Source organism: Mustela erminea, chromosome X (assembly GCF_009829155.1).
Source record: "Mustela erminea isolate mMusErm1 chromosome X, mMusErm1.Pri, whole genome shotgun sequence".
Lineage (NCBI taxonomy): Eukaryota > Metazoa > Chordata > Mammalia > Carnivora > Mustelidae > Mustela > Mustela erminea.
The window spans coordinates 38,809,508-38,832,173 of NC_045635.1; the positions used below are offsets into that span (position 1 = coordinate 38,809,508).

The window sequence follows — 22,666 nt, forward strand, 5'->3', positions numbered from 1 at the left end:
CAACATGATTCACTATGACCACTGAAATAAGACTACTCAACAACTACCACCCCACATAGTTATATATTTTATTTCTTGTGATGAGAACTTTGAAGATCTACTCTGTTTGCAACTTTCAAATATGCGATACGGTATTTTGACTGTAAACACCATAATGTATTACATCCCAGGACTTCTCTATTTTATAAGTGGAAGGTTGTACCTTTTGACCCCCTCCACCCATTTCACCCACCTCCCCCATCTGCCAGGTGTGCTACAGTGTTAAGGGAGTAGCATAAACTCTCTGAAGTTGAAAAAGTTCAACCACCTTCTTATTATTTACGCTTTAGATCTATATGCAGAGAAATTCTCTCAGTTTATTAAAATCTCTCTTGTTCTTTAGATGTCCAGGGTAACCCTCCGGGAAAATGTACCCAAAACAAATGTCATAAACACACTCCTCAAACCATCTGCTTTGAACAGCTGTTTCCCACTCACGAGGCTGGTCAGCGGCCACAACAATCATGTCAACAGGAAGGACAGCACCTGCCCTTCACTGGTCCAGCAGCAAGAGGGTGTGTCCTGTCAGTGCCTGGAGCCATGACCCCATGGCCACCTCCCACGTTCTCAGGCCTGTTTCCTTGCTTCCTTCCAGCCCCACACCCTCTCCTCCCTGAGCCACTCCCCTAGCACCCCAGCATCCCTCCAACTCCCTTCAAGAAAAAAATTACCTCTTCCCTTGCAAATGCTAGAATAAATAATGCTAAGATTAAATATAGCACTTATCACTCATATTGTGAGTGGCTATTACAGGTCTGTTTCCCCAGGGCAAGGACTGTGCCTTATTAGCCACTGGATAATACAATACTTTTTACATTATAAGTACTCAATAAATGTTGGTAGAAGGTCATGAAAAGATCCAGATAAATTAAAATTTGCACTCAGAATTCTATGCATGAATAAAATAGTCCAGTGACTGTCGAAGATGGGATCAAATTCTAGAATGAAAGTTCCCAAAGTTGACTGCCTGGTCATTGAAGACATTAATTTATGGTCCATGAGTGGAAGCATGTCTGCGGAAATCAGCTAGTATAAGGTGGCCTTTAGATCAGGGAGGCACAAAGTAAAATAAACGATGAACTTCATCAATTCCCTGTCACAACTCAAAGCTGGGAGACCCTCGTTTTCAGTGTCTCCTATGCCAAAGATCATTCCTTCCCAGTGGTCACAAAGAATGAAAATACAACAACAAAACAACAAAATAGAACAAAACAAAACAGAACCCATATTTCTGATTTGCTTTTCTCTGCCCCTTTCTCCGAATGTCCAAGGAAGCAGGGCTGAAAAAGCATGGCACCAAGATTCTCAACTACATTGACGTAAGGCCTCCTATAAGGTGGAAAGCAGCAGTTCAGAGGATTGCCTCCAGGAACCCTGGGGCAAAACAGCCGGGACTCCACAGCTCTCTCCTCTTAATTCCTGGTTTCCCTGGCTTCAGACAGACCTCAGAGAGCATGGGGGGAGCTACACCTTTTCAACCATCTTCTCTGGTACATAATTGGATTTATAAGCAACAAACAGATTTGGTAACCCCCATCTCATGGGGGAGCCATTAACTTTCACAGATACAGGAAATATCCTTGAAACAACCGGAAGGAGGTTTAACATCAGGGCAAACGAACACTACTGTAAATTTAGCTTCTTAAAACTTAAGTGCGTTTAGAAGTGTGTATGTTAAGTGTGGGTTTTTCACTTTCAAAATGCCATTTTTTTTTTCACCTGAGTCTTGTGTTCTGGAGAGCTCGTCAGTCAGGAATATAATTTACTCAAACAAAAATCTTTAGAGCAGCAGTTCACAAAGTTTGTTGTGTTTAAAAGTCACCTGGGGAACTTGTTAAATATACAGAATCCAGAGTCCTACCCCCAGGGATATGAATTCAGTAGTTAGCTTGTATCTCCAGAAACCTGCATTTTTAATAAGCTCCCCAGGAGGTTCTGATGAAGTGGCCCTCAGAGCACACTTTGGAAAACACTGCGAGTTATCTTCAGCTATTTCCTTGACTAATAAGCTAATTATCAACATTCTCTAAACTTTTTATCACAATACTCCCTACACCCTCAAAAAACCAGAATTTTCCCTTTTCCTGTTATACCACCTACATTGCTCCATCTGCCCTTCTGGGCCATGCATAGGTTCAGACACACCCACCTGCAGCTAGCTGCCATGACCACGCAGAACATACAGGTGACCTTTGAACAACACAGGTTTGAACTGCACAGGTCTATGTAGATGCGGATTATTGTCCTTGCTGTATTAGAAAGGCGGTATCCTATAAGGAATTACTTTGTCATCCACTTCTCAGTGTATGTTCACTTCCTTGGTGATCTCTTCTAGTATCAAGTCTTTACCATCTACATGCCAATATATATATATATATATATTATATATATATAACATATATATATAATATATATATATAACATATATATGTTTTATATATATATATATAATTTTGTATTTAGGAGACATTTCACACTTCACACTTCACTTGTGCCCAAACTGAAGTTCTGTTCTTGCTCCAGACCTGTTCTACCTACAGTCTTTCCCGTCTTGGTAGACAGCCATTCTATCCTTCCACTTGCTCAGGCCAAAACCTTGGGAGTCATTCTTAATGCCTCTCTGGTTTCAGACCTCATGTCCAAATCTGTCACAGAATCCTGTTAGCTCAAACTTCAAAAACAGTTCCAGAATCTTCTAGATCTCATCATTTCCATGGCACCCACCAGGATCTGAGCCATTGTAACTTTTCTCTTGGAGGGCTGTGGCACGCTCTGGAGTAGCGCTTCCTCCCACCATTGCCCTTCTGCTGTCTACTGACAACAGGGCCACAGGAGTGATTGCTTTAATATGTAAATAAGATCAAGTCACTCCCACTGCTGTGATTTCCCAAGGAGTCCTCTTATCACTCAAAGTCAAAAGAACCCTTACAATGGTCTGCAAGGCCCTACGGCATCTGAGCCCGCATTACCTCTTCTAATCTGCCTTCTCTGCCCTCTACTCTCATCTTTTATCTATGTCAACCTGCTCCTTGCTCCGGGCCCTTAACGCCAACTGTTCCTTCAGCCCGGAACATATTTCTTCCCTTTTGTAAAGCCCATCCAGACCATGCTCTTTTTAAAAAATGAAACCAGGGGTACGCCTCAGCCTCACCCTGCCAGTTCCTCTTTATTCTTCTCATAGCAACTTATTACCTGCTTGACTTCGTCCATGGTACTTAACACCTTCTCCATACTTCTAGAATGCACTTCTCTGTTAGCCGTGGTGTGCGCTGTCTGCCTCCCCCGGCTAGACTCTAAGTTCTAGGAGAGTAGGGCTGCACGTCTGTTCTGTTCAGTGATGAATCCCAAGCCCCTAGATCAGGGCTTGGCACACAGGCAGGTGCCCTGTGAGTGTATATGGACCAGGAAAATGAATGGATTGCTCAGGGCTACGTACCCACTGAAAACCTCAAAAACAGCGAGAGCTATACTCTTGGGGTTGGAAGAGACATGAAGGCTTACTTAATGATGAGAAAATAACTTCTTAACAGGAAACAGCATGACGAATGGAGACAGCAGGTGGACAACACCTGAAGCAAGTCAGAGATGCTCCATGGCTATTTACCCTTTCCTTCCCTTCTGGGACAAAATATTTAATGAGCCCCAAGCACGCAGCCAGTGCTGTTCTCACTCTGAGGGAAGCAGTAAAGCCAGTCCCTGCCCTGAAGGACCTCTTGATCTAGGGGGGACACCACGATTCCATGAAGAAGTAATTGCCACACACTGCGAATCGTACAGGCTCTGGGGAAAGAAAGATGAACTCCAGGAGTCAGACTTCTCTGGTTTCAAATCTCAGCTCAACTACAAATGAGCTTGGAGAGCCTGGGCAAATGGCATACAATCTCTGACCCTCAGTTCCCACGTGTGAAGAATGGGTACGATAATGTTATTTATTTCATGAGGTTGTTTTGAGGAATACATAAGATCAAGTATTATAAAGTACTTAGCATACCATAATCACAAATTGCTTATCAGCAGTAGTAACATTATTATTATTATTATTACAACTACAAGAGGTATGACCAGCAGAGTATTATGGGCACACAGAGAACAAAGTAACTAATTCCACCAGTGCATGGAGAAAAATACTATTCTGGTTCTCCCAAATCAGACTAGACAATCTGCCCAGCAGGCCACCACAGTGAATTTTTACCCAGAAAATAAAGGCCTTCATTCCATCAAAAACCTCATATGCTCTAATTTGGAACTATTTCCTCCTCCAGCAAATCAAAGTAGATCACCAGTAACCTCATACAATGATTAGCACCCAGGAGATTTCTAACAGCAACATACATATAATCGACACACGTCACACACAACTACACATCTCAATTCCCACTTTATTTGCATGAAGAAACTGTCTTTTGCGTGCTTTGTGGGACCGTCTTCCCTAGGTTCTCACAGTTTTAAAACCTTGAGTTATTCAAACTCATGTGTAAGTCTCCAGCTGAATGTGCCAGTTACTATGGAAACAAGGTCACTGTGTGGGAGGAGCTTGAGGGAAGTGTATTCCTGGCTCAGAGCGAGCAGTGGACAGAAAGAAACAAAATTAGACACATTTGTGCCTGTGCCACCATCGTCCAGCCCTGACAGCAGGATGAGAATGTGGAATGCTGTCTATGGTCCGTGCTCTGTGGGCAAGTTGATGTGGTGTAGACAGAAAGAGAGACACTAAGGCAGCTACCCACAAGGAGCTGTTCCCCCCAACCCCCCACCCCCCGGGTTCCAGAAGCAACACCCTAGATCATATTTCATCTTGTTTACTTATAAGAAAAATTCCCTCTCCTTTTACAATAGGGACATTCTTCTTGCCCGCCTCCTTCGGGTGGCTGCCCTAAAAAACAGCAGTTAGTGAAAAGTATCCATCAGAAGTCCTGCCCTGAAACCTCACGGTAAACTCTGTTATCCATAAGGAGGATGGCGTGTGAGTTGGTATCCCCCTGATGCGACTGAAAGCAGTGGTTCTCAAAGTCTGGTGCATATCAGAACCCCCTGGAAGGCTGGTTAAAACACAGTAAGGGGTCCTACCACCCCCCCCCCGGAGTTTCTGCCTTAGTAGGTCTAGGATGAGACAAAAGAATTAGTGTTTCTAACCAGTGTGGGGACCACACTTTGAGTAGCATCTATTCTAGCACTTAAAAAAAAAAAAAAAAAAGAACCCTAAAGTACTTCAAAATAAAGGATTGGCTTTTTATTTTTATTTTTTTTTAAAGATTTTATTTATTTGCCAGAGAGAGAGAGCGCGCAAGCAAGTACACACAAGTAGGCAGAGAAGCAGGCAGAGGCAGCGAGAGAAGCAGGTTCCCTGCCGAGCAAGGAGCCCGATGCGGGACTCGATCCCATGACCCCAGGACCATGACCTGAGCCGAAGGCAGCGGCTTAACCCACTGAGCCACCCAGGTGTCCCAAGGATTGGCTTTTTAAAAAAAGATTTTATTTTTACGTTATCTCTACACCCAGCATGGAACTCAAACCTACAACCCTGAGATTAAGAGTCACAGGCTCCACTGGCTGAGCCAGCCAGGTGCCCCAAAGATTATTTCTTTAAAGTCTGCAAAGGCCATCATGTCATGGGGAAGACAACCTTTTTGACATTCTATACAATTCTTCATGTATTTTTGTCATTTTTACAAGCACGCAAAACGATTATTTTCTCTATGTCAAAATGGTTCTACAATTGCATCTGATCCCATTAAATTTTATATCAAATTCAGGATGCTATCTTTTTCATCTCCTTCTCCTGGTCTTACTGCATGTTCCTTTATCATTTTCCTCTACCGGTTCTCCTGACTCACTACTCTCCTCATGCAGGACTTCAATGGTTAGCCCACATCCTATTCAAAAATATGCAACATTTTCCCGCCATTTTTTCCCCCGACTTCTTTCTCCGGGGCCTCATCTCCCTGAAGAAGTGAAAAAGTGGCCATGGGAAGTGCCCACATTCTACATACATGATGGAGTGGGAGATTTTTCTTTGTATATATTAGGAAAAGTTTTGAAAGTCCATCTTTTGAAATTATATTTGGCCATGGGAGCAATCTACAGTTACTAAACTCAGCCAAACTTCTCAAAGGAAAACAACATCAGTCGTCAAATAAAAGTCTGAAATATACTTCAGAGTCACTAAAGCCTTGAGACCAAGGGTAGGCAAACTACAGCATGTGGATCAAATATGGCCAGCCACCCGGCTTTGCGTGGGCTGTAAGCTAAGAATGGTTTTCACGTTTTTCAATGGGTGAAAACATCAAGAAGATATTATTGTGTGATATGCAAAAATTATATGAAATCCAATGTCAGTGTCCATACACAGAGTTTTATTGGAACCAGTCACACCTTTGTTTTTGGACTCTACAGATGCTTTCACATTATGGTGACAGAACTGGATGGTTCTAACAGAGGCCCTATGGCCTTCAAAGCCAAAAACATTTAGTATCTGACTCTTCCGGGACAAAATTTGCTGACCCTTACTCTATACCACTTCCAAGGGACCATCTTGAGGAGATATATGTAAGGAAAGGCAACATAAATTGGGGGTAATATAACTTTAGGGGCTTCTAGCTGACTCATTAAAATAATCACTCAAGTGCGCACTTCGGCAGCACTTATACTAAAGTTGGAACAATACAGGGATTAGCATGGCTGCTGCATCATTAGGATGACAAGCAAATTCATGGAGTGTTCTATAGTTTCAGAAAATAAAAATAAAAAATAATAAAAGAAAATAACCACTTGGTGGTAGAGAAAAGGGAACCTTCATGCACTATTGGTGGAAACGTGAAGTGGGGCAGCCACTCTGGGAAACGCTATGGAGGTTCCTCAAAAAATTAAAACCACCATATGATCCAGCCATTCCACTTCTGGATATATATTCAGAGAAAATGAAATCACTAACTCGAAAGGATACCCACACCCTTGGGCTTACTGCGTTATGCACAACAGCCAAGACATAGAAGCAACCTAAGTGTCCAGCGACAGATGGATGGATACAAGTGTATATACACACACTGAAATATTATCCAACTATACAAAAGGAGGGAATCCCGCCATTTGCAACAACATGGATGGACCGCGAGGGCATTATGCTCAGTGAAATAAGTCAGAGAAAGACAAATACTGTCTGATCTCACTTACGTGTGGAATCTCAAAAAACCAAACACACAGAAACAGATCAGACTGGTGGTTGCCAGAGCTTGGGCGGTAGAGGGTGGGTAAAACGGGTAGAGGGGATCAAAAGGTACAAAATTCCAGTCATAAGATCAGTAAGTCCTAGGGATGTAATAATGTACAACAGGGTGTATGCAGTTAACAATACTCTATTGTATATTGAAAAGTTACTGAGGGACCAGATCTTAAAAGTTCTCATCACAGAAAAAAAAAAAAAAAGTAACTATGGGAGATGACTTACATGAACTAATCTTCTAGTGGTGATCATTTTTACAAAATGTATACGTATCCAATCATTATGTTGCACACCTTTAAATTATATAATGTTGGGGTGCCTGGGTGGCTCAGTCGGTTAAGCGTCTGCCTTTGGCTCAGGTCATAACCCCAGGGTTCTGGGAACGAGTCCCACTTCGGGTTCCTTGTTCAGCAGGAAGCCTGTGTCTCCCCCTCTGCCTGCCCCTTCCCCTGCTTGTGTGCATGCACACACTCTCTCTCTCTGATAAATAAATAAATAAAATCTTTTAAAAAATTATACAATATTACATGTCAAGTATACTTCAATAAAACTGGGAAAAAATAAAATAACCACTCAACGAAGAACCTCTTAATACTTGCATGTTAATCAGTGTCATTAAAAAGCTATAATGGGATGTTCCTGAACTCTTAATTACACGAGCTGAGTGTCTTATGTTCCGCCCTGAGGACTATGGTATAAACCCTGAACACATTTGGGAAAGATCAGAATAAAGTCATGGTTCCCTCAAGCACCTGTCTTTTTCCACAAACTTCCTGAAGTTCTTCTGATGAGGTGTGGGCCTGAGGCCTATGCAGGAGCGTAGAGAATCTTCTTCAGAACCAAAGCCGGTATAAGGTGGAAATTTCCTTTCTATTTTTGGAGGAGGTGGAGCCTTGCACAGAATCGAGGTGAAGTTCTCTATAACAAAACAAAGGCGAACGAAACATCAATATTTTTTTTTTGCCCTGATTGTGGCTGTTTTGAAAGGTTTATTATGTTTTCAAGATGGACATGGAGATCTTTGTGGACTATTTTAAACTCTTTCAAACAAAACACAGCAAAATCCTGGGAGGGTAGGTTTCATTTGTGTTTACAAAAACCACAGAACTCACTCAATAATCGCCACTGGTTCGAAAGAAAGAAAAGAAAAAAAAACTGTCTATGTCAAATAAGTAAACATTTATCTTTTATCATCACACCCCCATGTCTGACTATTTTTCATTCTTCCCTGATTGTTCCAGTGATATGAAAATTCAAACTTGGAACTTTTTGCCACCCATCCCCTGTTTTAACCTGCAGCTTAGGCCCCTCCTGCCCAGTCAACACTCACTCTTCAGACTCCTTTCCAAACAGGACTGACTCCTGTTTTGCCTCTGCCTTCCCCAGGTACTGTCCTCTCCTTCTGCTTCCAACTTTTTCAGGCCTCTCTCTTTCCTCCAACTCAACCCCAGGCCATGGCACTTCCCCATCTAGTGACAAAACAAAACCAAAACTGCTCACCAGCCACCGCTCTGGGTTGCGCTTGTGACTGCCCAAGAAAAGACTACAAGGAAAAGACTACCAAGTCTTTTCTTCCAAGAAAAGACTAAAATGTGATGAAGCAAAAACAAAGACAAAATAAAACAAAATAAAAAACATAAACACACACAAATAAAACTGAGAACAAACAAATACACAAAACTTTAAAGCTAACCCCTGCTTACTCGCTCACAGGGGTTGTTACAGGGAAATACCACTGATTGTCTTTCTGTACTTTTTATCTGTGAGGAAGGAGAGATGGACAGAGAGCTTCAGACATATCTATAACACCCTGGCAGCTTTCAGGCCCTCGTTTGTGAAGCTGTAGAATGTCTGAGAAGCAAGTGTGCTCTCCAGAGGGAAGAGAGGGTTGAACTGAGAGCTCCAAGTCACTTACTTGTATTTGTCCCACCACAAAGGGCAAAGAAAATGCCAGGTTCTTTCCGAAAGCAAAACACAACAAGAAAACAACTCATGCAATCTAACTTCTACTCCTTCCCCAAGCTCTCATATCCCATAGATAGTGCCATTTGGGACTCAGAGTAGTTCCATATAAGCAATGATTTCCTTTTTCACTGTCAAAGTCCTAGCAGAGGCAAGAGTACAGATTTAGAGCACACCTCTGTCGCTGAAAATGTGCATCAATGTGTCATTCAACACAACCTAACTCTTAAAATTGAGGGATTTTTTTTTTAAACAGATGGATCAAAAGGCTAAGGGTCTGCAGCTATTTCTAACTCTGATTTGAAGACATTTTCAACTTTCACATTTCCTTAGACTTCCTTATTCCTCAGCTTTGTGTGAAATCCCCTCAAGCATGATCCCCAAAAGAGTGCTGTTCTATCCTAACAGAAACTGTTCACAGAAGACACACTGACAGAGAGAACACCATCAGAGCTTTCTCGCTGGCTCACTGAGAGCCAGCAGCCAGGCAGCCAGTACAGAAGTGACAGCGAGCCTCTCCTATTGCTATTTTTGTGGCAATTAAAATGTGGGTGATAAAGAGGAAAGTTCAGATCTTGGAATTAGGCAGAACTGCAGTAGACCCTATTGTTGCTAACCATGAAATCAAACATGCCGCTGAGTGGTACCGTCATTTCAGGGAAAGGACCAGAGGCTGGCAGGGAAAAAGCTCAATGTGATTATTAGAAAACTGGGGCATGATCTGCTTCTCCTAACAGGGGACACATCCATACGGACAACTCTCCATACTAATCTGAACAGTGTAACCAAAAGAGGATGCGCACTGAATCACAAAGTAATTAAGAATGCATTCTATACCTCCCCCCCAAATTACAGGTTTTATAACAGCCTTGTTTTCTCAACTACATAATTTTTGCCACAGATTTAAGTAACAAAAGAACCAAGTTAGAGCTTTCCTCTGCACCCACAGTGCCATCTAGTGTATAAACGCCAAGGACGGTTCCACTCCACCCTGCCTGACTTTTTGTCCCGCGTACATCTTTCTGGATACTCTGATCCAAGTGCTCATGTCTCTGGGTAATTGTGTACCTTCACAAGGCTTGGGACTTGTCCCTGAATATGCTTCATGTCTTTGGTGTTCCAACATCCTAGCATCCTGCATGTTTCAGGTATTAAAATCTATTTATTGGATACATGAAAAATGACGTTTTTGTACATAGCATCTTCCCAAATATCTTCTTCAACGGCCCTCTCCTGAACCCTGGGACACATCTGGCTTTCCAACGGTCTGATTCCTCTAATTCCAAGTGACTCACACAAACATATATACTGAATGTCTAGCCATGATTAGCTAGATTCCAACAAATTTGCAGAAAGGTGATATGTTTCTCAAATGAATCTTAATGACACTTTACAGTGAACCACTATTTGCCATCTCAGTTGGAAACTACGCTGGAAAAAGCCTTCGATCACCTCAAAGTTCATCTTGTATGTTCTAGTAACCCGCATATGGACAGGCCTGAAGCTTACATAATTTGGGAGAAGCTCTTCAATACAAAGAATGCCAAATATGAAGACAAAGTCAGGTCCACGGCCTTGAACTGGGGCTCCTGCAAGGGAAGAACCCTAAAGCTCGAGCTTCATGAACAAGCAAATCCCCCTGTGCTTGTACAATACCCAGGTCAAATAATTTGGGTGGGATGTTCATTTCTGGGTCAAATCATTAGTGAATCGCATACTTTTGAGCTGTAGCTAGAAAATCCTTGGGGACCATCGATTCCTCAATCCACTGTACTTCACAGGGGAAGACAAAGGGATAAAACTGTTCCATCCATTAAGGTCATATCGTGCAACCAGAAGCAAAGTCTACTCCATTGTTGTAGACTGGGATGGCTCATCTGCTCATATGACTATTAAATTCCCATCTTGGATGTCCCACTGCTTCCTGCACCAGGAGTTCAGAGTTGATCAACAGCCCAGAAGTAATACTGCAAAATTAAAGATGCTTTAACAACTATGCTCATCCTTCATGTCAGTACAGACTCGGAAATATTCAAGAGTAATGGGGAACGGCTGGTGTTTTACTTGTTGGTTGCCCCAGCTCCTAAGAATGGATGACCAGCAAGTCCTCCTATAACAAAGAAATAACCCAAGGCAGGAAATTCTAGGTAAGAGCTGTTTCTATTCAAGTCCCTGTTCCTTCAGTGAAAGAAACACATGCTGGAGCCCCTGGAGCCTCTTCTAACCTTTATGCTACAGGAAAGTCCAACAGGCCTCCATCTGCCAGTCTGTGTTCATCCACACGAAATAATGAGGGAGCGACATGCTACTGCCCAGCAGGTGAGCCAGGGCTGGCGGGATGGCCGAGCTGCCTGGTGGGGTAGTCACACTGGAGTGTTTTGTGCAAGAAGTCGACAGAATTGCTTTCTCCTTAGAATCCTTAAATGCACAGAAGAATCTTCTCTTTTTAGGAGGCAAATTGGGTTTTACACCAGGGTACAAATAGCTCTTGGAAAAAAGCACCTGAGGCTGCATTTACAAATGTCCCCTCTGGCTTCCTCTTAGGAGGTCCCTGGTTGTGTGGTAAGCACTTGCCAGCTCCTTCCTGTGGGGCTGCAGAGCGGAGACAGTACGCATTCTACCAACCACAGTTATTAACATGGAAGGAAAGGTGACCTCAGGTATGGGCAGGACCTTGTTCAGGTCTGAGCTCCCAAAATACCGAAGTATAGTGTATAGAATTTGGTCTTACGAATTTGGAGAAGCAGAATGAATTATCAACCAAATGAAAATGTCAGAAGTAACGGTATCCAAGTAACATGAAGCATCTTAATTTAACCTTACCAAAAAGTCAGAAAAGGCAATGTAAAGATTATCAGAGAACACGGATTCACAACCCACCCACCCCCGCCCCCGCTGCATCGTGGATATAATTTCTAGTCATTACTTACATTAAGTACACTGTTGTTACTCAAGAAATGTTGTGTAATAATAGTGTCTGTTAAATGGGATATTTTAACATATGTTATGAGAAATATAAAAAGTCAGCGTGACTATAAAATGCATCATAATTTTGCATTTGCATAATTTTCTGTTTAAATGCATAATGCTCGTGTTATATTAGCTTTAAAGGCACAAACTGTTTTTTTTTTTTTACATAATACATAATCCTATAGAGTGAACAAAAGAAGTGAGCAGAAAGAAATTAAGTGCTAGGGCTCCACGGAAACGGACCATGGGTCACCTGAAGCAGATCCATTTGCCAAACATACAGAGTACACCAGTGAATTCACTCTGCCTCGGCAAGTTCCCTGCCAACATGTTAAGAAACTAACAGTGTCCCATGTCTCACCAGCACCATGTCCATTTTACCAAATGCCACCTTCGGAGTCTCAAAATTAAGCTGACAGACAAACACCAACCAGATGTTGGACTCTAGGTTGAAGGGATCCTAGGATGGTCTGGAAACTTTGCCCCATCCTTTACACAAAGATAATCATTCAGTGGGACAGAAGTCAGTGTTTTGGGTTAACTCATCTTTTATATATATATATTTCAAATTTTAAGTAGCCAACACTGAAGATTTATTGGCTTTAAATAGGCACCGACATTTATAAGAAAACAAATCTCTGGGGCACCTTGGTGGCTCAGTGGGTTAAGCCTCTGCCTTTGGTTCAGGTCATGATCCCAGGGTCCTGGGATTGAGCCCTGCATTGGACTCTCTGCTCAGCAGGGAGCCTGCTTCCCCCCGTCTCTCTCTACCTGCCTCTCTGCCTACTTTTGATTTCTGTCAAATAAATAAATAAAATCTTAAAAAAACAAAAACAAAAACCAAATTCTCCTATACAAAGACCTATGGGCCACTAGCCACTTCCTACAATAGCCACCATATGCACTTTCCTTGATGCCTCTTGCTCACAGTCCCCAAAACCAATATGCCCAACGGTGTCCACAGATGAGGAAGAATGTTGGGAGACCCCACCAATTTGGCCCCATAGGGCCCACACATTTTGCCTAATTGGGCATTGCAGCTGCAGTGGAACAAATTCCCTTAATGTACTGAAGAGTGAAATTCAACGTCCTTTTTTGTTCCAACGCTTTGTGTGTGGTACGTGCCTTCTCCCACGAGATATGAATTCCCAGGAGGAAGGGTGCCTGGTGGCTGCTGCTTAAGTATCCAACTCTTGGTTTCGGCTCAGGTCGTGATCTCAGGGTCTTGGGACTGAGCCCCACATCAGGCTCTGCACTGAGTGTGAAACCTGCTTGAGATTCCCTCTCCCTCTCTGTCTGCCTTTTCCCCCGACCCAGCTCTCTCTAAATAAATAAATAAATAAAATCTTTAAAGAGAAAGAAAGAAAGAGATTCCCAGGAGGCCGGGAATACTCCACAAGGGAACACCAAGGCCTGTGAGGTGCTCGTCTCATTCTAGAGAAAAAGCACCTTGTCTTCTAGAAAGCTGTGGTTGCTTCTGGCCTCCATCTCATCCCTCAGGGAAGTGTGCTCACAAGAACACTCCAAGGTTTGGAGAGGCAGGCAGGAGTAAGCACTCCTACCCCAGCCAGACCCCAGCCTGGGAGGTCAGCAACTCCCGCCACCCCCACTTAGCCTAGCGCCAGCAGGTACCTGGAACAGGGCCCAGGAAGAAGGCAGAGCTGGCTGGCAGGTTTCACAAATGAGGGGTTTGTTTTTCAGGTCTCGTATCAGATCCTCTGCCTGCTTCTGTCATTCTCATAACACAATCCAATGTGCTATAGGTTTCCACTCTCCTTCCCGCCCAAGAAACTCTTTAACTCTGTAGCTCCTAAGTCCTACTACAATAACCTGTGCCTAGTAGGTTCTTAATAAATCACATGTCTTCATTCTGAACTGAACTCATCTGAATAGAACGGATACCCAAGAAGAGAGAAAGCTGGAAACGTAGCCAGGCTTCACCAGCAAAGGTAGAGCAAACTGACATAAGAGAATTCCCCCAGAAAACTCAAGAAGCAGTATAACCTTTGTAGTAAGCAAGAATTCAGTGAAAAGAAAAGCATTCAGATGCCCATTTCAGTTGCTCGACCAGAAAACACTGACCCCATATTGCAGTAAGGCAGGGGGCTGGCTATAAAGGAAAACCGAAGCCTCTGGCAGCAGGCAGGCAAGTTCAAATCTCAGCTCACCCCTCACTCACTGCACAACCCCCGACAAGTGAGCCCCTTCCAAGCCTCAGTTTCTTTACCTCAAAAATGGAGGTCATGAGCCTAGAATCATTGTTAGGAATAAGGAAGCCAACGAATGCCCAACAGAGAGCAAATGCTCCATAAATGGTAGCAATTATGAGCTTAGACTTTGAAACCTAAAAGTAAAATCTTACATAGGGGACAAAGATTCCAAGTTTTAAAATGTATTTTCTAATGGACATACGTTCCGCTTACCAATTCCATATTTTGTCTTATAATAAGTCTTCGTGAATTCATCACAGTCACAAAGCAGCACTTTCCTTCCCCACACGTTGATGGTGGCTCCTATGAACAGGTCATCATCTTTGTAAAACTCTTGATCTACTTTTCCTAGCTAATAAAAACAAAGGAACAAAGTGTGGGCACCACAGACCCTCCAAAGAAGTAGGCATCCAGTCCAGAAAGAAACATAATTGCAAAACCAAACCAAACCAAAACAAAACAAAAACCCACCCCTCAATTGTATCATTTACAACAGGATTTTAAAAACCAAGCCAAAACAAGCAGTCGGTGTTAACCCTTGGAAACTCTTTATACACACATTTAAGCATGTTCAGTGTGGACAGACAGCGATGCGTTGCATATGCATTTATATAGTCATTAACTTCATTCACAGTCAATCCCCCAAGACAATATGTGACTCCCTGCACATGTCAGGTTCCAGGAGAGCCACACTGGAAAGAGCAACAAAATGTGACGCTCCTTACCTTGTATTTATCCAACAGGTAGCCTTTGACTCGGTTCTCTCCCAAGCCACTGTACACATTAAGAACTGTTCGATCTGTTATTTGGCCTGGCTGATAGACTCCAGGTGGGCCGTACTAGAAGACAGAATGCAAAGTGTGGTGGATGGCCTACTGAACACAGAGCCGGGAAGGGTGAGGGGCTCAAATGGGAAATATGCATTGTATGTGAAGGGGCGCAAACACTCCAAAATATGTCTTTTGGGTGTATTGATTATTTTGAGCCGGTTATTTTTAAGAAACGGCAGGCACAGGAAAAGCTGAGTACCAATTATCCTTCTGTATAAAAAAATGTACATCTTTAAAGAAATCTCCATTTGTAAGAGTATCTCCCTCTGTGTACCAAGAAAAGAAAGAAGACTTGTACTCTCTAAAACCTCTGATTAATGGAAAAGACAATATAAGTCTATGTAACAACCTTCCTCTTGTTTACTGTGCTTTTCTCCGTGACCCCCTACAACTGGACTTCTTCCCACTTCCCCTGGCAGTCTGTTCCATCTTTAAGAGGAGATGATGTTTAAGATGGTGGCTTTGGCCATTTCAGGGAGTTACTCCATTTTCCTTTCCTTACAGGAGGTATGCAGGTAATTAGATATTTGTTGGTTTTTCTCCTGTTAATCTGTATTCTGGGGGGGGGGGTGCATGGTCTCAGGCAAGAACCTAGAATAGAAGGGCAGAGAGAAATGTAGCTATCCTCTCCCTAACACAGCTCTTCTCCGCCACCACACTCCATGTACGTCTCTCTATACTTCCACACCCATCCTTCAAGGCCCTGATCAAGACCCATTATTCCCCTGACCCTTCCTGTGCTCCTGGCCTATCCCCAGTCACACCTCCACAGCACCTACCACAGGGTTAAAGCAGTCCTTGTGGTTCTCTAAATGCCTCATCGGCAGACATCTTTTCTCTGCACTCAACTACGAAATGCCCTGACGAAGAAACCGTGCTTTGCCATCTTTACTCAGCTTAGCATCCTGCCCAGTCCTGAGCTCAGGAAGCACTAGCTGGCGGCGAGACAGAGGCAGCGTGGCGAGGCACAAGAACAACAGAGCGCAGTCAGCCTTTACCAGAAACTGCAGCCTGGAGCGACCCTCGATGCTCCTCGGTTCCGTGCGCTGGGGGTGGTCCCAGCAGTTGCGGGAGCTTTGGGAAATCTCCTAACTAACTTACGCAAATTGATAGTGATCAGTTTCTCAAATCATATACAGATGAGAAATCTGAATCATCACTGATACGTGCGACATAAAATGCCAAGTTCAAATGTGTGAATTTAGGAGATGTGGGGTGCAAGTAAGCCACGTAACAGAGAAAACCAGCGCTCTTGGAGCGCATTCTGTCTTCACCGCTTACTAGCTACAGGACTTGGAGCCAGATATTTACCTTCTGGGAACTTCAGTTTTGTCATCTAGCTGTGATAATAGTACTGACTCCTTGCTTTCGCAAAGGATGTTTGAGTGTCAAGGGAATACCTACTGCTATTTTCTCTCTCCCCTATGAGATCGTTAAGTTCCACGAATCAGGACTTAATCCATTTTCTTTCACACTGTAACCTCAGAGCCGGCACACAGTTGACACTTGATAAATAAATATTTGCTGAATGAATGAATAAATGAATCAAATGACGTCAAGACACACTGCAAATGTCAGGTGTGTCATTATTATCTTATAATTAGTGTATCAGTCAGAGCCATTCTAAAAATGGGCTTCCCATGTACCTCTTGGCTGCCCGCTGTGCATACCCCAGAGTTCCGTCTGGGACAAATGCTGTCTCTTCCCTGCAGCCCAAGCAACACAGCATGGTTTCTGGCAGTGGGCTCCGAGAATCTGGGATAACCTCCCATGAGGACCAAATAGACATCAGTTGTTTGCATCAGAAATAAGTGTCACGGTAACCTCCTCAGTCACAATAAGAATGAAGTTAAAATCTATTTTAACCAGGGACGCCTGGGTAGCTCAGTCAGTTAAGCATCTGCCTTCAGCTCCCGTCATGATCTCTGCATGGAAGGATTGAGCCTGGTGTTAAGCTCCCAGCTCAGCAGGGAGCCTGTTTCCGCCCTCTCCCTTTGCCCTTCCTGCTCCTAAGCAAATGCTTACATACGCTCTCTTTCTCTCTCTCTCTCTCTCAAATAAATACATTTAAAAAATATTTTTTAAAAAATAGTTTATCCAAGTAACAAATGAAACATAACACAGAGCTGTGAAAAGGACTGTATGTTTTCATTTGTCCTTATAGTGTTTTTAGGTTCTTAGTGGGTGTCTTTTACTATACTATCCTTTTACAGTTACTTCCAGGGGGAGGCCTTGTTACCAGCATTTTAGAGATAGGGAAATACATTCAGAGAAGTGATGTGACTTGAAGTTCAGACAGCTTTTAAGTGGGAGACCCATAATTCTAACCTAGGTCTTTTGTCTCTGTGCTGTTTCTGCTGCACCCAAGTTACATTAGCTCTCACATGGCCGTGAACATGTAGAGATCAGTCTCACAACTCTCTTTTAATAGGAACAAAATGTAAAAGCTGTCATTGACGCTAGCCAATAGCTAGTTGGTGACTGATGGCTACTCTTCTAAGAGTCATTCTTGTGCATACGCTTATAGGAGTGTGTGTGTGTGTGTGTGCATGTATGTGTGCATGTGCGTATTTGTACATTCACAACATGGACCAAAGCCATGCATCTTCCTCAGTAGAATATAGAGGCCAGAGGCCAGTGCCCTACCCAAGGGCATGAGCAACTGTTTTTTAAATTATTTTTTAAGAATTATTTTTTTATTGGTGAGAGGGTAGAAGAAGAGAGACCCTCAAGCAGACTCTGCACTGAATGGAGGACCCCAAGATTATGACCTGAGTTGAAATCAAGAGTCATACACTCAGTTGACTGCGCCCCCCCCAGGCACCCCATGAGCAATTCTAACTAGAGAGTCTTTTACATTCAGAAGACTGATTATGAACTCTGTAATGAATATGTGCTTTCTCTTACATTTGACTTTCTTCCTTTACTTGCCTTAATTAAACCCAAAATATTCCTACCTCAATTTGTCATATCCTCTATGGTACTTTCACAAATGTATCTTAGGAGAGAGCACAAAATCAAGCTTTTCTAGACACCTGTACTAACATATGGTGACTGATACCTAGGCCCGACATTCCAGACAGGGAGTGACGAGAGTCTTTGAGGTCACAGGCAAATGCGGAAAGGGGTTCTGTGTCCGCTGCTCACCTTAGGGAGCTTTCTTCTCTGGAGGAACAATGACATAGCATCCCGGCCTGAGTTGTGTGGTATCACTTCTTTGACTTCAATGGTATCATCAGACAGAAAGTAATGCAGAATGAGTTCCCTACGGTCCCCAAACAGCGAGGCGGAGTCGTCCCACAGGCAGAAAAAACGTAACACCTTCCTATCGTATTCAAGGAACTGTTTCAGGGTGTCAAAGGACTCATAGGGACGAAAGGGGTCCATGCAGTCTAGAGTCTGAAAACAGAAAAAAAAAAAATGTCAAGAATAGCACTTCTACGCAACCACTTCTGAGATGCAAGCTATCAGAGAATGTAAAGATATCTTGCCCATTGACTATGACGGGATATTTCTTTTTTTTTAAATGTCAACACACTAATGACATACATGTAGATACACCTACAGCAAGTTTTCACCTTAAAAATAGACAATCAAGTAGTAGGAAGCATTTAAGATCAAACAGTAATCTGAAACACTAAAATACACTTTGTGATGTCTTTGAAAACTGGCTTTTCGGTTTGGAGAAGGGGGGTGAGGTTATGGACATTGGGGAGGGTATGTGCTTTGGTGAGTGCTGTGAAGTATATAAACCTGGCGATTCACAGACCTGTACCCCTGGGGATAAAAATATATGTTTATAAAAAATAAAAAATTTAAAAAACAAAAACAAAAAAAAACTGGCTTTTCTCCAAGACTTAAAATGCTTAAGAACACACAAAACTAACATGTGGTGACAGAAATTAGAAGGGTAATTTCCTCTTTGGGTAGGGGACTGACCAGAAAGGGGGAGAAGGAAATTTTCTGGGGTGATGGAAATATTCCATATCTTGATTTTTGTGTCACTTACTAAACATACATTTTCCAAAACTTGTTGATTTGTATGTTTAAGATTTATACGTCTGAGCATATGTTAATTTTATCTCAACCCCCTAAAAAACCTGTTGTCTTTTCACTGAGAATTCATATCTGTATATCCTCATTCATCCAAAGATTTTTGTAAAAGTAAAAGGGAAGAAACATAGTCCCAGTTTTATTTTGCTTCAAAGCTTTTCCTATCAAGGATCTGGAAGGGCATGAAAACAGAAACAGAGCAAATGGAGAACTTACCCAGCCACACAGAATGTTCCCCGGCCCAGGTATCCCCACTTCTGCGGGTTTCCTGGTGGAGCTCTATTTGCATGTTCTCAGCCCTGTCTCGGAGCAAAATTGCTCCCATTCTATCTGCTGTAGCGAAACAGAATCGTTATATAAAGGAGCACTCAGTGGCAAGGGAGAAGTAGTCCCATATCGGCTTATGTGATCATATTTGTCCATTCTCAAAACTCGGTATCTGTCTGGGGCAGTCTAGGGAGACACCTACTCCAAGATTGCGGGGAGACATTATGGCCTTCCAGAGGCTCTTATCCTTCTTCCTTAGCCTGGATATTTAAATGAAATTATGGGACCTCTACTTTCATTAACTGAAAAATGTTTCTTTGGCATTATAAGGCCTTTAAGAAATGCATTATTGATTATACACCATTGGGGCTCTTTTCAGTTTAAGTTAAATTGTTTAATTTTAACTTTATATTTGAAGGCAGCAAACACTGGAGAAGTGAATGCATTAGAGTCAATATAAAATCCTCTTATTAAACTCCTAATTTTCCACAGATTGCTATATTTATTGAAGAGCTTTCTCCCTGAGGGAGTAAATGCGAAAATGATTTTCCCAACCTGAAAGGAAATTAGTTAAAACATTTCTTGGCTGTTTGTGGTATTTATTCTCAGTTCCTGGCACAAAAATTTTTTTTTCTTCATAAATTTATGAAATGGCACAGGGCTCTCTGTATTTAATATAATGCATCACCATTCATAATCACTATTGTATAATACCAACTGTTAGCAAACGAGCGAAGCCATATGCAAAAGGTGGTAATTCATATGGACCTGTTCTTTCAGGTTCTCTCTTCTCATTGTAGAGACTTCATGTTTATCTAGGCTCTGTCATCTAGAGCATTTGGAAAAAAATAAAAATAAACCCAAACTATAAATCTGCTCGTATGCCAATATACACGGGTATAATTCCAAAGGAACTTCACCTTAAATATTCCAGGAGCAACAATACATATTTCTCAGGAGAGCTGCATGCCTACAACATTAAAGGATAACTCTGCTGGGGCCAGGAGGTGGGAAGAGATGAATGACCCCACACGCAGCTTTCAACAAGAGCTCAGAGCAGAATTAAAGGAGGATTTTATTCTAAATTTCATGTTATCTTTCTGCAAGGAAATTAATTACAAGTTTAAGAAACAACAGGAATGAGACTAAACTGATCTATAGGGATAGAAGTGAGAACAGTGGTTATCTCTCCCTGGGTGGGAAGAGTGATTGATTGGAAAAAGCCAAGAGGGAAGTTTCTGGGGCAAAGGACACGTTCTGTGTCTCGATTTGGACTGTGGATTACATGGGCATATGCATTTGTGAAGACTCATCCAACTGCGTGCTTCATTTCTGTGTATTTTACTCTGTCTAACCATGCTTCCATAAAAAAAGAGAATGACAATAAAGAAATTCTGGGTAGGCAGCAAAAGATTTGAATTGAAGTCCTCATAAGAAGACTGGTTGGGTATGTGACCTTCCACCTAACAACCTGCCCTTCTGCGTGTTCAGATTCTTCTGTAAAACAAACAAACAAACAAACAAACAAACAAAAACCACAAAATTTGGGCCAAGGGATCATTAAAAAAAAAAGACAACTTTAGAAAGACAACAATACTACTACGAACACTGTTCCTGCCTCCCTATACTAACTGGGGTCAGACTTGGAAGACAAACATCCTTTTACAATAGGGTACATCAGAATCATGGCCTTCTCCGTTCTGATAGAATATTCCTACACCTGATGCCATCATCGCTAGAGCTGGGAGTCCTGGGGAAGAAGAAAAAAGGTATACCCAAGGTGTGCTGCAATAAATCAGTAGAACAGAAGCAAACATATTCCCAGGGTTAGGCAACCAAAATGGGGAAAGTCAGGCCAGGTAAGAGTGGGCCTTAGAGCTTGTCCCATGTGGGCGGCTCATTGAAGACTCCTACTGTCTGTCTGGAAGGGAGACTCTCCATGGAGAGAAGTGGGGGCAGGGGCAGTGAGTGAGGCTCTCCTGCCCTGAGGTCAACACCTAGAGTTCCTTCCAGCCTAAAGGGGATTAGGACAACTCCAGTGACTATGACCCCGAACATTCTTTCACGTCTGCATCAGGAGTGCAGATACCCTTTACTGACTCTCCTTTTTGGTTTCTCATTCGGAAGATACCAGCTCACAGATATATCATCAACTCCTTACCTCTTTCCGTAACTTCATGTAAGGATCTTCTGGACACTGTCCCGGGGGGTTTAACTTGACTCCCATTTTCCTCAAAAAGTTTTTTGTGAACGTATCACAGTCATAAATCTTGAATGTCCGGCCATAGAAGATGATGTCTATGTTGATATTGAAATGATGCACAGTATAAAACTGATCTTCATCAGGAGGAGGGAGTGAAATCCGATGACGCCGGATGAAAGTCCCTATGGTATGGAACAAAACACAGCTGTTTCATTAGGCAGCTAATGAAGAAAAGGTCACAGCACGTCTCCGTAACAGCCCTGAATGCTGTCCCACAACAGGGAAGGGGGCAAAGGGCTGGTTCTTAGAGGCAGCATGATTATGTTCAGACTCTGAGGGTACCTGAGGGAGCTGAGATTTCTGAGGTCCATAGGTACTGACCAGTCTTGCATGTTTGTTACTAAAGTTGCCTAAGTGGTACTAACGTACTTTAATAAGCCATAAAGACTAGGAAAGGAAGAGGGGCACAGAGAGGGTGACCTAATGGGCCAGACACTGCCATCCTGTCTTCTTCCAGAACAAGCACTCAATGTGAGCACACTAAACAAGGCACTATGACCGCAAAGCAAAGTACTCATGAAAATGCATCCTCTCGGCTCAAAAAAAAAAAAAAAAAGCTTATCAGCTTCAGTATGGTAGGTGCACCATGATTTGTAGATTCTATAAGCATGAAAGACTTCATGCTGCTTGGAAACTGCATGGCATCTTCTTTGCTCTACCAAGCTCTTCTCCTCCGACCCCCAACCACCCCTACAAGCCTCTGGTTATCAGAGGCTTCATTATTTTAGACAACGTTTTTGCCAAATGTTCTGGATCTCATTCTATCTTTTACTGCTAACCCTATGGTGCCCCTTCACTTCTACTCTTGAGAATATGGACCCAGGGTCCCCAAGTGGTGGTTAGCCACTGGCAC

The 22,666-nt window shown here is 42.7% G+C and overlaps 1 protein-coding gene and 1 non-coding gene across 7 annotated transcripts in view; one reads left to right on the forward strand and one right to left on the reverse strand.

The window, feature by feature from the left end:
* Nucleotides 1–22,666, reverse strand: part of EFHC2 (EF-hand domain containing 2) — a 186,367-nt gene that overhangs the window by 79,803 nt on the left and 83,898 nt on the right. For all 6 annotated transcript variants that reach the window (XM_032330119.1, XM_032330116.1, XM_032330121.1 and 3 more), the window contains 5 exons: nucleotides 21,712–21,935; nucleotides 18,378–18,629; nucleotides 15,126–15,239; nucleotides 14,614–14,752; nucleotides 8,011–8,176 (listed from right to left, as the gene is read on the reverse strand). In XM_032330119.1, the coding sequence (XP_032186010.1) occupies nucleotides 8,011–8,176; nucleotides 14,614–14,752; nucleotides 15,126–15,239; nucleotides 18,378–18,629; nucleotides 21,712–21,935 (895 nt within the window). The remainder of the gene's footprint in view (nucleotides 1–8,010; nucleotides 8,177–14,613; nucleotides 14,753–15,125; nucleotides 15,240–18,377; nucleotides 18,630–21,711; nucleotides 21,936–22,666) is intronic.
* Nucleotides 6,662–6,768, forward strand: LOC116583803. Its single transcript, XR_004282909.1, has one exon. It is a non-coding gene; the product is annotated as a U6 spliceosomal RNA (small nuclear RNA).